The 16,965-nt window shown below is 43.6% G+C and overlaps 1 protein-coding gene across 1 annotated transcript; it reads left to right on the top strand.

The window, feature by feature from the left end:
- Positions 1–2,612: 2,612 nt before the first annotated feature.
- On the top strand, positions 2,613–14,829 carry LOC116970199 (nuclear factor 7, brain-like; the record flags this gene model as incomplete). Its single annotated transcript, XM_033016898.1, has 6 exons — positions 2,613–3,048; positions 3,405–3,500; positions 3,590–3,823; positions 11,805–11,827; positions 12,096–12,214; positions 14,765–14,829. Coding segments are annotated over exons 1-6 (942 nt in total), but the record flags the coding sequence as incomplete, so codon positions are not given.
- Between the last annotated feature and the right edge of the window lie 2,136 nt (positions 14,830–16,965).

Here is a 16,965-nt window from a genome sequence, read left to right on the forward strand (position 1 = left end):
TTATAGATTCTTCTGTTCTTACTCTCCTGTATCTAATCTTATTAACATCCTTACACTTAACATAATTACAAACAAACATTACAAAAACCGGAAGATGGTCACTGATGTCATTTAGTAGTAACCCACTCTTTATGCTGTTGTCCATACTGTTTGTAAATATGTTGTCTATTAGAGTTGCACAGTGCGATGTTATTCTACTTGGTTTGGTGATAAGTGGAAAAAAACTCATACTGAACAATACATCGATAAATTCATCAGCCTGTTTGTGCTTGTTGGGATTTAAGAGATTTAAATTAAAATCCCCACAAATGAACACAACTCTGTGATCTTTCTTGGCAAACAATCTTTCCATACTATTCTTGAATATTTCAATAATGGAACCAGGTGCTCTGTATACACAACTTACAATTACATTTTTCTTTTTTTCCAGGTAGATTTCGACAGTAATAATCTCCATCACATCATCAATATTAGTTGTCATATTTTCCACTATTTTATAATTTAATCTTTTATCTACATACAAAGCCACCCCTCCTCCTTTTTTATTTTTCCTATATATGTAATTCAGTTCATATCCATTTAACTCAAAATCCACACCCTTTTCAGTACTAAGCCAGGTCTCAGATATGGCTATCACATTGAATGGTTTGTTTAGATGACTTAAGTAATCTTTGATGTTGTAAAATTTTACATATAAACTTCTGCTATTGAAATGAATTATTGACATTTCATGATCTGATTTTGTGTTCATATTGAATTGATCTTCAGAGTAATAACAGCAGTTATTGTTTATATTGTTAAGAAAATTATTTTCAGGGTCAATATCTTGTTCAAAATCATGCATATTATGATCAGTGAATTTAAATGATTTAAAGTTCCAACCATCACAGTCATCATTGTCCCTTTCATTTCCAGCTGTTGTCAAGTTTAAACAGTCAAACTTTTCACAAGAGTCCATGGTCATAATAGGTCAAGTCAATCACACTGATAGACACAGTCACTGTCTTTCCGCTGACTGGATTGTGCGCAAAAATGCTTTTCACTGTACCTCGATACACGTGACAATAATCAAAACTCACCTGAACAAAACTGAACTATTTCGTCCTATGTATATTATTGCAAAATATGTGAAGGGGACCCAGATTAATAGTTGAAAGGTGGAGGAATTGAGGTGTAAAGGGAACTCACACGGAACAGAAATAGGTGCAAGTTTAGATCAGTCAATAGACAACAGACAATAGACAATAGGTGCAGGAGTAGGCCATTCGGCCCTTCAAGCCAGCACCGCCATTCAATGTGATCATGGCTGATCATCCACAATAAGTACACCGTTCCTGCCTTCTCTCGATACCCCCTGATCCCTTTAGCCACAAGGGCCACATCTAACTCCCTCTTAAATATAGCCATTGAACTGGCCTCAACTACCTTCTGTGGCAGAGAATTCCACAGATTCACCACTCTCTGTGTAAAAAATGATTTTCTCAACTCGGTCCTAAAAGACTTCCCTCTTATCCTTAAACTGTGACCCCTTGTTCTGGACTTCCCCAACATCGGGAATTATCTTCCTGCATCTAGCCTGCCCAACCCCTTAAGAATTGTGTAAGTTTCTATAAGATCCCCCCTCTGATCTTACATCAGAGCTAGGCCATGCCGGGTTAATGTCAGGGTCCTTCAGCATAGGAAGGCCAGTGGAAATCGAGCCGACTTTCACCGAGAAGATGAATGTATTCCACGCAGTAACAGACTATTCGCTTTCCTACTTTTTATGCAGCGATCGCGCATCCGTCACCTCAAAACACAATATTCTCTCCAGGTCCCCTATTTTATTGGAGACATTATTTTACCGGCAGTTGTTCAGTTGATATTTAACCACCGCTTCACAATCTACTCAGAGATAACTTAATACATTCCCATTTCATTTCTGCCCTTCCTTAGACTGCGCGGCGCTCGGCCGCCCGGTTCCCGTAATGTTCGTTAGTCCTTGCTGTCTCCTCCCCTTCCTCAGCCCTCGGGCTGTCTCCACCCATCCGCCAGCCCTCGGGCTCCTCCTCCTCCCCCTCCTCCTTTTTCCTTCCTTTTCCCCGCCAACCCCGATCAGTCTGAAGAAAGGTTTCGGCCCGTAACGTTACCTATTTCCTTCGCTCCATAGATGCTGCTGCACCCGCTGAGTTTATCCAGCATTTTTGTCTACCTCCCGTAATATTCGGACTCTTGAACGAGTTACCAGCCGCTTGCTGCTGTGAAATCATTGGGAGATTGCCAGAGGCTCACTCGCAGCAAAACAACATTATCCAACACAGTCTTTAAGAAAGTCCCGCAGATGCTGGAAAAAAATCGAAGGTAGACAAAAATGCTGGAGAAACTCAGCAGGTGAGGCAGCATCTATGGAGTGAAGGAATAGGCGACGTTCACGGATAATCAGTATGAAGAAGGGTCTCGAGCCGAAACGTCAGCTATTCATTCTCTCCATGCAGCTTCACCCACTGAGTTTCTCCAGCATTTTTGTCTACCTCCTATTATTCAACACAGAATCAATTCCCCGCGCACTGGAGCGTGCGGCGCAGTAGACAACTGCGGTTCTGTGCGGGTTGGAAGCTTCCTCAAGGGGGACGGATTTTGAAGCAGGAAGTGGTCGGAGTTAAAATGGCTTCGAAACACCAGATCCAGAGCATAACCGAAGACGCGATTTGTCCAATTTGCCTGGATTTCTTCACCAATCCGGTTACACTGGACTGCGGGCACAACTTCTGCCGTTCCTGTATCACACAGAGTTGTGACAAGGAGAGAAGAAACTATTGCCCGGAATGTAGAGAGGAGTTTACAGACCGCACCCTCAAGGTGAATCGGGCCTTGGCGAGTCTGTCTGAGAAAGCTCGAGCACTGAGCCTGAACACGGAAGGGAAAGAACTTCAGTGCGAGGAACATCAGGAAGAACTGAAGCTGTTTTGTGAAACAGACAAGAAACTGATCTGCCTGATCTGCCGAGATGCGCGGGAACACAACTCTCACCGTTTCCTGCCGATTAAAGAAGCCGTTGAAAGCTACAAGGTAAAAACAAACAGAATTTCATTATCAGAATTTCCTTTCTGCATTTTGCGGACCGCGCTCCCTTGGCGATTGTTCGGTTCACACAGACTCCCACCCAAAACCAGCCCTTTGCCCAGTTACTTGCCCCAGTCCCAGTCACCGCTGGAGATGAAACACCTGTCCCCTATACCTTCGCCCTTACAGGGACTCCAGCAATCATTCCAGGTGAGACAGCCTTGATTCGCTTCCTAACCCACTGAGTTCTCCAGCAGTTTGTATCTATTTGTAAATCTTTCATGTGCAGTTCCGTGTCTACAGTTCATTGGTTCTGTCTGGTCTAATTCCTTTACTCACTGAATCTGAATCTCAATCCACAGGAGCAGATTAAAACATCCTTAGAGACGGTCACAAAAAATAAATCAGCGGTGGAGCAAATGGAGCAGCAACAGAAACAGAAGATTTCTGGAGTTCGGGTAAGGTTTCCAGTTTCCCTTCTCTGATCTTGTGCTATTGTCTTAGATTCCAGGCTCGATATTATTGATCTTCATCTTTCATTTGACAGGAACAGTCACAGAACGTGTTGACCCACATCACATCGGTATTTGCTGAACTGAGCCAGATTCTCAATGAGAAAGAGCGGCTCTTTCACAAGGAACTCCGGGAAGAAGAGGAGAGAGTTCTAAACCCAATGGAAAATAATCTACAAGAGATTCAAGAGAAGTTAAACTCTATTCAAGAGCAACTCCTAAAGCTGCAGGAGCGGATGAATCAAACGGACAGTTTGATATTTCTGAAGGTAAGGAGTTACATATTCACTTTGATTCAGTGTCAGGACACAATCACAAAATAGTGGATAAGTGTGCGATAAATGCAGAATTCCCCAATAATTCAGGGCTGATTGAAACCAATCAGTTGGAAGGGAAGACGAACACCTCATATTTTGAGCAACCTACAACCCAACAACATGTACATTGTATTCTCCTGTTACTTTACACTGACAATGACAATTAAAGTTGAATCTGAATCTGAATCTGAATCTTACAGGTAAACCTTATCCCTTCCAGATCTCCCTGTTCATCCATTTGTCCCCCACAGGTATTTCTTTTCATCCCCAATCCCCGTCACCATGTTGCTTCCCCTTCTCCAACCGCTGATCCCAACCCATCCTACTTGGCACCCACCACATTCTCTCTGTTCTGATTCCAATTCTGTTGCAAGTTTTCTCTCCTTCGCCATCAGCAGCGCCATCAATCAGTCTGTCATCATAGAAACATAGAAAATAGGTGCAGAAGTAGGCCATTCGGCCCTTCGAGCCTGCACCGCCATTCAATATGATCATGGCTGATCATCCAACTCAGTATCCTGTACCTGCCTTCTCTCCATACCCCCTGATCCCTTTAGCCACAAGGGCCGCATCTAACTCCCTCTTAAATATAACCAATGAACTGTGTGGCCTCAACTACCTTCTGTGGCAGAGAATTCCAGAGATTCACCACTCACTACTCACCAGTCATCCCCGCCCAAATTCGCGTATCTCTTGCCATTTATTGCCCCAGTTCCTCCCCTTCGCCTCTATTTACCAGCACTCTCCCATCTGTTCCATAAGATGGAAAGAGGCTCCTGTCCAGACGCGTCATGTGTACATTTCCCTCCTCAGATCCTGGCTGGCCTGATCACCATTCCACTCTATGCAGCATCTTGTGTCTCCAAATAAATGGTATATTTTATCCGGTGTCATATTACTGCCTTACTCCCATTAACACACACCATTCCATGGCAGGACTGGCTGCATCTTTATCGGGAAGAGTAGTTGTACTTATCACATTGAGCAGTGTCATAATTTCCATGTGGTTCAAGCCAGATCCTCTCTATGTCTGACATGAACATCTGGTCACAAGTTGGCAACATGATGCCTGTGGAGACAAATACGATATGGGTCCCCTCTTGCTGACCTACAAGAGGAACCAGGGGGTGTTTGAAGTGGCAATTTTTTTTTTTTTTTTTAACCTTTATTTAACCAGGATAAGTCTCATTGAGATTAAAAATCTCTTTTACAAGAGAGTCCTGGCCAAGACAGGCAGCAGCACAGTTCCACAGTTACAGACAATAATTTAAAAACAACAGAGAACATATAAATAGAGTCACAGTCAGAACTTCATCAAACAAAGCATGTACAGACAGAAGAGCCCGCTTCAACATCATTAAGAAGGGATTTAAATCTGTTTATAGAAACCAGCTCCTTAAGTTTCAGTTTATACTGCAGTTGGTTCCATGCGAACGGAGCAGCATAACTAAATGCCCTTTTCCCCAGTTCAGTACGGACTTTAGGTACAGTTAGTAAGAACAAATCCTCAGAGCGGAGCTGATAAGTTCCTGTGCTTTTTCGAATTACATACTTCTGCAGGTATGAAGGAAGAACACCGAGGATAGTCTTATAAATAAGGATATGCCAATGATGGAGTCTGCGGGTGGACAGGGCAAACCATCCAACTTGAGCATACAAAGTGCAGTGGTGCGTGAGGGTTTTAAAATTAGTAACAAATCTCAGTGCTCCGTGGTAGACCGTGTCCAAAGACTGTAGGCATTTTGAAGATGCATTCATATATAAAACATCACCATAGTCCAACACAGACATAAACGTTGCAGCAACAAGTCTTTTTTTGGCTTCAAAAGAAAAACAAGACTTGTTTCTAAAGTAAAAACCTAATTTTATCTTTAGTTTGTAGGATCGTTGGCGAATAGGATAGAAGAACATTCCGTTCTTTATTGGCGTATGAAGTATAAGATGTGATTTGACCTCTTAAGTAGGCTTTTAAAGTTTCCCATATTAAACAGCGGGATACGGACTCAGTTTTATTAATTTCGAGGAATGTGTCTATGTTAGCTGATACAAAACTGCAACATTTTTCATTGGAAAGCAAAAGGGGGTTGAGTTTCTAAAGAGGTCGTTCTTTAATATTTAAAGGAAAGCCTAGATCCAGTATCACAGGTGAGTGATCTGATATTACTATAGCAGTATATTCAATTTTCTTAACCCTAGGAATGAAGGGGCTGTTTATAAAAAAATAGTATATTCTGTAAAAAGAATGGTGAACATGAGAAAAAAAAAAGAGAATTGTCTAGCAGTTGGGTTAAGAAATCTCCAGCGGTCCACATAACCATTTTGTTGCATAAACAGTGAGAAGGTCTTTGCCATACCAGCAGGTGTCCCCTTAGAACTACACCTATCAAGCAGTGGATTAATAGCACATGTACACAAAAATGCTGGAGAAACTCAGCGGGTGCGTGTTCAGATCGGGTATTAACGACAGAACCTTATTTGCAAAGTGAAAATCATCCCAATAAGGGGCATAAACATTCACTAAAACGACAGGTTTTTGAAAAAGACACCCGGAAACTATAATAAACCGGCCATTAGGGTCACTGACTACGTCAGACGGTGTAAACTGTATTCTTTCGTTGATTAATATTGCCACACCCCTGGACCTACTATTAAATCTGGAGTGAAAAATCTGACTAACCCACGTTTTACGCAGTCTATTATGATCTAGCCATCTTAAGTGAGTCTCTTGTAAAAGTAGTATATCTGTTTTTGTTGTTTTAGGTGAGAAAAAACTTTAGCTCTTTTAACCGGACCATTAAGCCCCTTTACATTCCAAGATATAAACCTAACAGGATTGCCTCCATCAATATCACCATTAGCCATATTTCGAAATATGATTCAAAAAATACATACAGCGTCTGCCATCCAAAACCACGCGAAGGCTGCATGTGAGAACCCACAATGGGGGGGAGGGGGGGGGGGGGGGGGGAAGAGAAGAGAAAAAAAAGCAACAACAAAAAAGAGTCGAGTGCATTTGTTACAATCAAAGAATGAGCTGCCATTACCCCAAAACCTTTCCCTGGAACGCAAGAAGGAAATGGAAACCCTGTTAAAATCCATCTTGACCCTGGATAGGCAATATTCTGAAGCACCCACCACCCAATTATACAAAAGCCGTGCTGATTTACAAACGAAATTCAATCTTTTATCTACTAATCAAACAGAACAACTAATTCTCCGGACTCGTGGTCTTTATTATGAATATGGTGATAAGGCGAGCCGGCTTATGGCTCACCAACTGAAGCGTCAATCCGCGTCACGGCTTATTCCTCAGATAAGAGACATAGAAACATAGAAATTAGATGCAGGAGTAGAGGCCATTCGGCCCTTCGAGCCTGCACCGCCATTCAATGTGATCATGGCTGATCATCCAACTCAGTATCCCGTACCTGCCTTCTCTCCATACCCTCTGATCCCCTTAGCCACAAGGGCTACATCTAACTCATTCTTAAATATAGCCAATGAACTGGCCTCAACTATCCTCTGTGGCAGAGAGTTCCAGAGATTCACCACTCTCTATGTGAAAAATGATTTTCTCATCGCGGTTTTAAAGGATTTCCCCCTTATCCGTAAGCTGTGACCCCTTGTCCTGGACTTCCCCAACATCGGAAACAATCTTCCTGCATCTAGCCTGCCCAACCCCTTAAGAATTTTGTAAGTTTCTATAAGATCCCCTCTCAATCTCCTAAATTCTAGAGAGTATAAACCAAGTCTATCCAGTCTTTCTTCATAAGACAGTCCTGACATCCCAGGAATCAGACTGGTGAACCTTCTCTGCACTCCCTCTATGGCAATAATGTCCTTCCTCTGATTTGGAGACCAAAACTGTACGCAATATTCCAGGTGTGGTCCCACCAAGACCCTGTACAACTGCAGTAGAACCTCCCTGCTCCTATACTCAAATCCTTTTGCTATGAAAGCTAACATACCATTCGCTTTTTTCACTGCCTGCTGCACCTGCATGCCTACTTTCAATGACTGGTGTACCATGACACCCAGGTCTCGCTGCATCTCCCCTTTTCCTAATCGGCCACCATTTAGATAATAGTCTGCTTTCCTGTTTTTGCCACCAAAATGGATAACCTCACATTTATCTACATTATAATGCATCTGGCAAACATTTGCCCACTCACCCAGCCTATCCAAGTCACCTTGCAGTCTCCTAGCATCCTCCTGACAGCTAACACTGCCCCCCAGCTTAGTGTCATCCGCAAACTTGGAGATATTGCCTTCAATTCCCTCATGCAGATCATTAATATATATGGTAAATAGCTGGGGTCCCAGCACTGAGCCTTGCGGTACCCCACTAGTCACTGCCCGCCATTGTGAAAAGGACCAGTTTACTCCTACTCTTTGCTTCCTGTTTGCCAGCCAGTTCTCTATCCACATCAATACTGAACCCCCAATGCCGTGTGCTTTCAGTTTGTTTACTAATCTCTTATGTGGGACCTTGTCGAAAGCCTTCTGGAAGTCCAGATACACCATTTACCTTTCGTAAATCCATGCTGACTTTGTCCAATGATTTCACCACTTTCCAAATGTGCTGCTATCCCATCTTTAATAACTGACTCTAGCAGTTTCCCCACTACCGATGTTAGACTAACTGGTCTGTAATTCCCCGTTTTCTCTATCCCTCCCTTCTTAAAAAGTGGGGTTACGTTTGCTACCCGCCAATCATCAGGAACTACTCCAGAATCTAAATCCGGACATACACCAAGACATAACAAGCAATTCAAAAGAAATAAACAATACTTTCACAGCCTTTTATTCTTCTCTTTGCACCTCAGAATTCCCCTTAGATACTATGAATATGGAAACTTTCTTAGAAGATTTGGAAATACCCACTCTGGAATTAGAAGATGCAGAAAATCTAGACCAACCCCTTGGGCAGGAAGAGATTAATAATGCCATTATGGCGATGCAGAGTGGTAAAACCCCGGGCCCTGACGGCTACCCATTAGAATTTTATAAGAAATTTAAGGATAAGCTCACACCTGTTCTTTTAGAAATGTTTCAAGAATCTTTGGAAAAAGGTTCATTACCCCCCACTCTTTCACAGGCTTCTATTTCACTTCTTCTTAAAAAAGACAAGGATCCGACTCAATGTGGATCATACCGCCCCATCTCACTTTTGAATGTAGATGTAAAAATGTTGGCGAGGGCGCTGGCTTGCCGTTTAGAATGCCAACTTCACAAAATAATCTCAGAAGATCAAACAGGTTTCACTAAAAGTCGTCATTCCTTTTCTAATATCCGCCGATTGGCCAGTGTGGTCTATTCGCTCAGTGCTTCTCCGCGCCCAGAGGCTGTTATCTCTTTGGACGCGGAGAAGGCATTCGATCGAGTGGAGTGGTCATATTTGTTCAGAGTCTTGGAGAGTTTGAGATTTGGCACAAAATTTGTAGCCTGGGTTAAGCTATTATATCATTCACCCTTAGCATGTGTACAGACAAATTATTTGCGATCTGATTATTTTCAATTAACACGTGGCACTCGTCAAGGCTGCCCATTGGCTCCGCTTCTTTTTGCGATTGCAATTGAGCCCCTCTCTATTACACTTAGGTCAACCACATTATTCCAGGGCATTAGGAGAGGAACCAGGGAACATCGTGTGTCTCTATATGCCGACGACCTTCTTCTTTATGTGAGTGACCCTACAGCCAGTGGCCCTGCAATTGTGTCCTTGTTGGATCAGTTTGGGACTTTTCCCGGCTATAAACTAAACCTCCAAAAAAGCAAATGCTTTCCCATCAACCTAGCCCTACAGATCCAACAGGAAACCCTGCCCTTTCCCATATCTCAAGAAGATTTTGTATATTTAGGAATACACATCACCCGCTTTTTCACATCCCTGTTTGCAGCTAACTACATGCCTCAAGTTAGCCAAATGAAGGCTGACTTTGAGAGATGGCGTAGTCTGCCACTCACTATGGCTGGGAGAGTGCAGTCAGTGAAGATGACTGTACTTCCCAGATTTCTTTACTTGTTCCAATGTTTGCCGGTTTTCTTACCCAAGTCATTTTGTAACTCAGTTAACCAATCTATAACCTCCTTTATATGGGGTAACACGGTTCCAAGGGTCAATAAATGCACTCTCCAAAGAGGTCGTGAAGTAGGTGGACTGGGCCTTCCTAGCTTTATTAATTATTACTGGGCATCCAATATCCAAAAGATATTAATCTGGCTCCACCGACCAGATACAGACTGGTGTCTGCTTGAATCACAATCGTGTTACTCCTCGTCTCTCCCAGCTTTAGTATATTCCTCCCTGCCATTGAAACCCTCTAGATTTACATCCAATCCTGTCGTACTATCCACCGTCAAAATGCTTAACCAATTTCGTTGCCATTATAAGCTTACATCAGTTTCAGTTCTGGGTCCCATTCATAGTAACCATTTATCCCCCCCCCCCCCCCCCATACACTTGACTCAACCTTTCGACAGTGGGGTTTGAATGGTCCTATGTGCATTAAGGATGTATACACTAACAACATATTTGATAGTTTCGACAACCTACACAAACAACATGGCCTCCCACATAATACTTTCTTTAAATATCTTCAGGTCCGCCACTTTGTCATGAAAAAATGTCCTTCTTTTCCTGATCTCCCTCCTGTCACAGTGTTGGATAAACTCACTCTTACCTTTGCAAATAAAGGACTGATCTCTGCAGTATATTCTCAATTGATGTATTTATGAGATCAAAACCTGAACAAAGTTAAAGCTAGATGGGAGCATGACCTTGGTATGGATCTGTCTGAGGAATGCTGGACAGAAGCGCTGAAAAAAGTCCACTCCTCGTCATCATGTGCTCGATTGGGGCTCATACAATTTAAAGTTTTACACAGGGTTCATTTAAGCAAAGCCAGGCTTGCTAACATATATCCAGGGACGGACGCTGGCTGTGACAGGTACTCGTTCTCTCCAGCCAATCTAGCTCGTGCTTTCTGGTCTTGCCCCAAACTTGTTAACTACTGGGCAGTGGTTTTTAAAACCATCAGTGAAGTCCTTGGGATGACAGTGAGACCTTGCCCGCTTGTAGCTGTATTTGGTGTAACAGATAAAACCTTGGGTTTAAATACAACCCAGTCTGATAGCATTACATTTACATCACTTTTGGCCCGTAGGAGAATCTTGCTGGTCTGGAAATCTACCACTCCTCCATCTGCCGCTGCTTGGCTGGAAGACGTCATGTTTTTTTTAAGGCTAGAAAAGATTAAATTCACATTGAGGGGGGCTGTGAAAAGGTTGTATTTGAAATGGGAACCCTTTTTATCATACTTTGAGGGTCTAAAGGAACTACCTGTTGACTGAGGGCACTTGACAATAAGTGGGGATCCGCCTTTATTCTGTTTTGTTACTTTATTATTGTTAAATAGTGCATTTGATTTTGTGATATATTTGGATTGTGAAAAAATAAGCTGCCAAGGGGTGTTTAGGGAGGGTGGGTTAGGGTTATTTTGTTTATATTATTATTATTATTATTATTATTATTATTTATAAAAAACAAAATGGAGGAAAATATAATGCCATACGTCAGATGTACTGTGATTTTTTTCCCCTCCAATAAAAAACTATTATTTTTAAAAAAAGATGAAAATTCCAAGGCTTGTCACACAGACATTAAACGCAAGAGGGTAACAATGAGTATAGGGCGACCCTTGCTGGACAAATGATGTAATTCATGACTGGAACCAGAGGACGTTGAATCGCCCCATAGGTCCAGTATTAAATACTACTTTATTCAGACTTAATACCGGACCGATGGGGCGCTCCATCAGCAACGTGAGCAAAGATCTGTAGGAACATTGTAACAATTTGGATGAAATTCTTGCTGTCACGATGTGGACGCTCAGTGTAAATTAATGGATCTTTCTGATGTTATATATTTCAGGAGGAAACTCGTCAGAAGAGGAGGTGAGACAACTGCACTGTTTTGGAAAGTGGCCCAGAAATCGTTGATACACAAAAACGCTATGGAGCGCAGGAAATAGGCAACGTTTCGGGCTGAAACCATTCTTCAGACCCGAAACGTTGCCTATTTCCTTCGCTCCATAGATGCTGCTGCACCCGCTGAGTTTCTCCAGCTTTTTTGTGTACCGTCGATTTTCCAGCATCTGCGGTGCCTTCTTGAACACAGAAATCGTTGATGCGGGTCTTATAACCGGGTGTTTAATTCATGCAGGGTGGGTGATGAAGAACAGACGCTGTCGGTAGCAGACGGTGCCTTGGCAATTGGAAAGTTCGATCACCCATTTTTGTTGAACACGGTGTTCAGCAAAGTGACCGGTGGCATTAAGAGAGGTAAAAGCGTTTTTCTTTTAAACCGTTAGAGTACTTGATGTATTAATTACATGAACAGTGTATATTTAATACTGGACTGGGCGCTTCAACTTCCTGTGGTTCCAGGCTTGAATTACTACCGCCTCTCTTCACGGATACTTTTCAGAATTGCAAGCAGCGATGCACAATGGGGTGCCGCAAGGCTCGGTGCTGGCACGCCAGTTATTTACAATATATATATTAACGATTTAGACCAAGGAATTAAATGTAACACCTCCAAGTTTGCAGATGTTACCTAGCTGGGTGGCAATGTGAGCTGCGAGGAGGATGCTATGAGGCTGCAGGGTGACCTGGAATTGTTGGGTGAAAGGGCAGAAGTCAATATTCATACCGCTGGACATGTCAGTTCCCTGAACACAACCGCAGTGCAAACAACAGACAAACGTTGTTACTACAGTGAACACTAAATATATTTAATAATCGACTGCGGCTTCTTCCCCATGAGCGATGCATGGCTAACTGGTCTATAATTCCCCGTTTTCTCTCTCCCTCCTTTCTGAAAAAGTGGAGTTACATTGGCTACCCTCCAGTCCCCAGGAACTGACCCAGAGTCGAGAGAACATTGGAAAATGATCACCAATGCACCAACGATTTCTACACTGGGAAGCAGACCATATCTGTTTACCAAACACCTTTATCTGACTAATGTAGATTCCCTTCAGTTCCTCCCCCCCACTAGATCCTCGATCCCCGAGTATATCCAGGAGATTGTTTGTGGCTTCCTTAGTGAAGACAGAACCAAAGTACTCGTTTAACTCTTCTGCTATTTCCGTGTTTCCCACCGGTCTCTGACTGTAAGGGACCTACATTTGTCTTCACTAATCTTTTCCTTTTTACATACCTAAAGAAACGTTTACAGTCAGTTTTTATATTCCCCACAAGCTTTCTTTCATGCTCTTTCCCCCCTTCTTAATTAAACCCTTTGGTCTCTGTTGAGTTCTAAATTTCTCCCAGTCCTCTGGTTTTCCGCTTCTTCTAACCAATTTAAATGCCTCTTCCCTGGATTTAACAATATTCTTGCCTCATCATCCGCCTTCCCCGTTTAATTTTTTCGCCACACAAGGAAAACAATTTCTGGAGTTCATCTATGCGGTCTTTCAATCTTTCCCATTGCATCTCCACTGTCAACCCTTTAGGTATATTTTCCCAGTCTATCCTAGCCAATACCCGTCTCATACCTTCAAAGTATCCTTTATTCAAGTTCGGGACACCAGTCTCTGAATTAACCATGTCACTCTCCAACCTAATGCATAATTCCACCATATTATGTTCACTTTTGTCCAAGGGGACATCATGTCCCTTCATGTCTGAGTCCACCTTTTCCCCAGCTATACTAATCGATTTGCCCACATCTACATCTCACCAGTGCCTCAAATATAGTGATTATATCTCACTCCGCCACCTCCTCTGTAGCATGTTCTAGATATTACCCACTCTCAGTGTAAAGTAAAGCTAAATCTCAGATATACTTTAAATGTCCTTGCTGTAAAGGTAAACCTGCACTCTCTTGATCTGATATCCCTGCATGCCAATACGATTTTGATAATCTGCCCAATATCCTGCTGCAGACTTTGACAACCTTCCCCGCTATCCACAATTTTTGAGTCCTCCACAAACATACTAATCGCACCTCATGCATTCACATCCAAGCCATGAACATATAACATAAACAGCAAAGTTTGCAGCACCGATCACTGCTGCACTCCACCAGTCACAGACCTCCAAGCAGAAAACTCATCATTCTACCGCTACCTTCTACCTCCAACCACCAAGCCAATTGTGGATCCATTTCACCAGCTCGCCTTGGATCCCACCTGCCTTCACTTTCTGGACCAGCCTTACATGCGCAACATTGTCAAGTCCCTCAGTGAAGTTCATATATTGGTTCACAATGAGATCAGTGTGTTCTTGGTTGTACACACCCATCAAATCCACCCGTGAATCCCCTCTCTTTCAGCGACCCTTCAACCACAAGTCTCCACCCATTCTGTCCAACACCTGATCATTCAACCTCTGCTTCATTCCATGGTCCAATCCACCCCTCCCTCTCTCTCACCCTCCACTCAAAGAAACAGAGGCAGGTCATTTGGCCCCTCATGTCTCCCCTTCCCATTCACTATGATCATGGTGACTCCACCCCATACCTATACCTCCTCTTTAACAACCTCAAACTACCACTCACCTCAATATCATCTTGCCTCCATATATGAATAGCCCGCTTCATTTCTCCATCCCCACCGCAACCTTGCAATCCTCCTCACTCTCCGCACTCGTCCTCCCCGTCCACCCTCCGCCACCTCACAAAATTCCCCTCTCCTTCCCTGAATAAAGACTCGGGGAAAGATGTCTGTTGTCCACCGGATGTGGTTGGGATGAAACCCCCACCAAGGTGTCAGTTGTCCGCCCGCCTGTGCCTGAGGCCGAGCGGCTTCTCCCCCGGTCCCGGGGCCGCGCTGCCCGAGTCTCCCCCCGACCCCCGGGGACTCTCTGATTCTCTGCTTCTCCCCCCAGTCTCCGTCACCCTGGATGTGGAAACAGCGCATCCGGAGCTCGAGGTGTCTGAGGATCGGAAGAGGGTGAGACGGACCTGCACCCGGAGGAGTCTCCCTGACACCGGGAAGAGGTTTACATACTGGCTGTGTGTGCTGGGATCGGAGGGATTCACATCGGGGAGACATTACTGGGAGGTGGAGGTGGCGGGGAGTGGGCGTTGGAGTCTGGGAGTCGCCGCAGAGTCCGTGGAGAGGAAGAGAGGGGTCACACTGACCCCGGAGACTGGAGTCTGGAGCATCGGGCGGCAGAGTTGGTGGGGGGGTGACGAGTTTCAAGCATTCACCTCCCCTCCATCCCATCTCCCCGCCCGTCCCATCCCCGGGAGGGTGGGAGTTTATCTCAGTTACGAGTCCGGGACAGTTTCATTTTACGACGCGGACACCAAGTCCCATCTCCACACCTTCACTGGGAATAAATTCACGGAGAAACTTTATCCTTTCTTCTGGACTGGGTATGTAAACAAGTGGCTGAGAATCTGCTTCGGTTCCGCTCCGGGTGTAAAAAAAAATGTCAATGTGGGAAGAGTGAAATAAACAGCAACTGAAATCAGAGCTGTCTGTCTGTCTGTCGATCCGTTCATTTTAACGCGTTAACCGCGTCCGGCAACGGAACAGAAATTACTTTTGTGAAAATATAAAGATTGAAACAATCTCCCTTCCCGCGGGTTCAGCAGCAGCCGGGTCCTGAGCTCCGCCCACCCCCCCGGGTCCTAAACTCCCCCCGAGTAACAACGCGACACAAGCGGTGTTGGTGCGGAATTCAACAGCGGCATAAAGGCGAGTTTGGGGATAGGTGGAGATAGAAGGGCGGAACAACATCGGAAGTGGTCAAGATCTTACTTTTGATATAGATATAAACTAAAAGGTATTTACAAATAAGATCCAACATAATATTTATAGCGGATAAATGGATAGAGGTGTTTTAGAAATTGGTATATATGAGGGAGATTAAATTGAGTTACGCGAAGTGCGTGTAGGATGGTGTTAGTGTGCGGAGATTGTTGGTCGGCGTAGACTTGGTGGACCGAGGGGCTCGTTTCCACTCTGTGTCGTCAAATTAAACAAATTGCGAGCAATTTCGCAAAGTGCAAAGTGAGTAACTCAGCTGGTTTCCCCCAAGAATGATACCCAAAGCGTTGAGTTACTCCAGCACTTTGTATCCACAAGTACATCCACTTCCTCCCGATTGAGGAAGTTCAAACAGGCTGTCACCTGGCCTCACCTCGTCCGTTACTCAATTCTCCAACACATTGCACAACACTGTATCATGCAAACTATTCCGAGAATCATTTCACCCCATAATTTTGCTGGAGCTACTATTGAAAACATAGAAAAACAGAGAAAACATACAAAAATAGGTGCAGGAATAGGCCATTCGGCCCTTCAAGCCTGCACCGCCATTCAATATGATCATGGCTGATCATCCATCTCAGTATCCCATCCCTGCCTTCTCTCCATATCACCAGATCCCTTTAGCCACAAGGGCCACATCTAACTCCCTCTTAAATATAGCCAATGAACTGGCTTCAACTACCTTCTGTGGCAGAGAAATCCGCAGATACACAACTCTCTGTGTAAAAAAATGATTTTCTCATCTCGGTCCTAAAAGATTTCCCTCTTATCGTTAAACTGTGACCCCTAGTTCTGGACTTCCCCAAGATCGGGAATAATCTTCCTGCATCTAGCCTGTCCAACCCCTTAAGAATTTTGTAAGTTTCTATAAGATCCCCCCTCAATCTTCTAAATTTCTGCGTGTACAAGCCGAGTCTATCCAGTCTTTCTTCATATGAAAGTCCTGCCATCCCAGGAATCAGTCTGGTGAACCTTCTCTGTACTCCCTCTATGGCAAGAATGTCTTTCCTCAGATTAGGAGACCAAAACTGTACGCACTCATTTGTTTTTTGTATAAAAATTCAAAAAGTTTGAACTTAAATTGATTGTATTGTAATTGTATTGAAATTTTTGAAATCTTCGCAAAATTAGTTAAAATAAAATTGATACCAAAAGCAGAATTTATTATTTTTGGAACAATGGAGGGCAGCCCTGAACTAACTGTGTTTCAAAATAATCTATTCAAATTACGGGTTAATAACGGGAAAAAAACATATACTTAAATTCTGGAAAAACGCCCCCATACCAACAATAAATATGTGGTTTCAA

Source organism: Amblyraja radiata, unplaced genomic scaffold, assembly GCF_010909765.2.
Source record: "Amblyraja radiata isolate CabotCenter1 unplaced genomic scaffold, sAmbRad1.1.pri scaffold_632_ctg1, whole genome shotgun sequence".
Lineage (NCBI taxonomy): Eukaryota > Metazoa > Chordata > Chondrichthyes > Rajiformes > Rajidae > Amblyraja > Amblyraja radiata.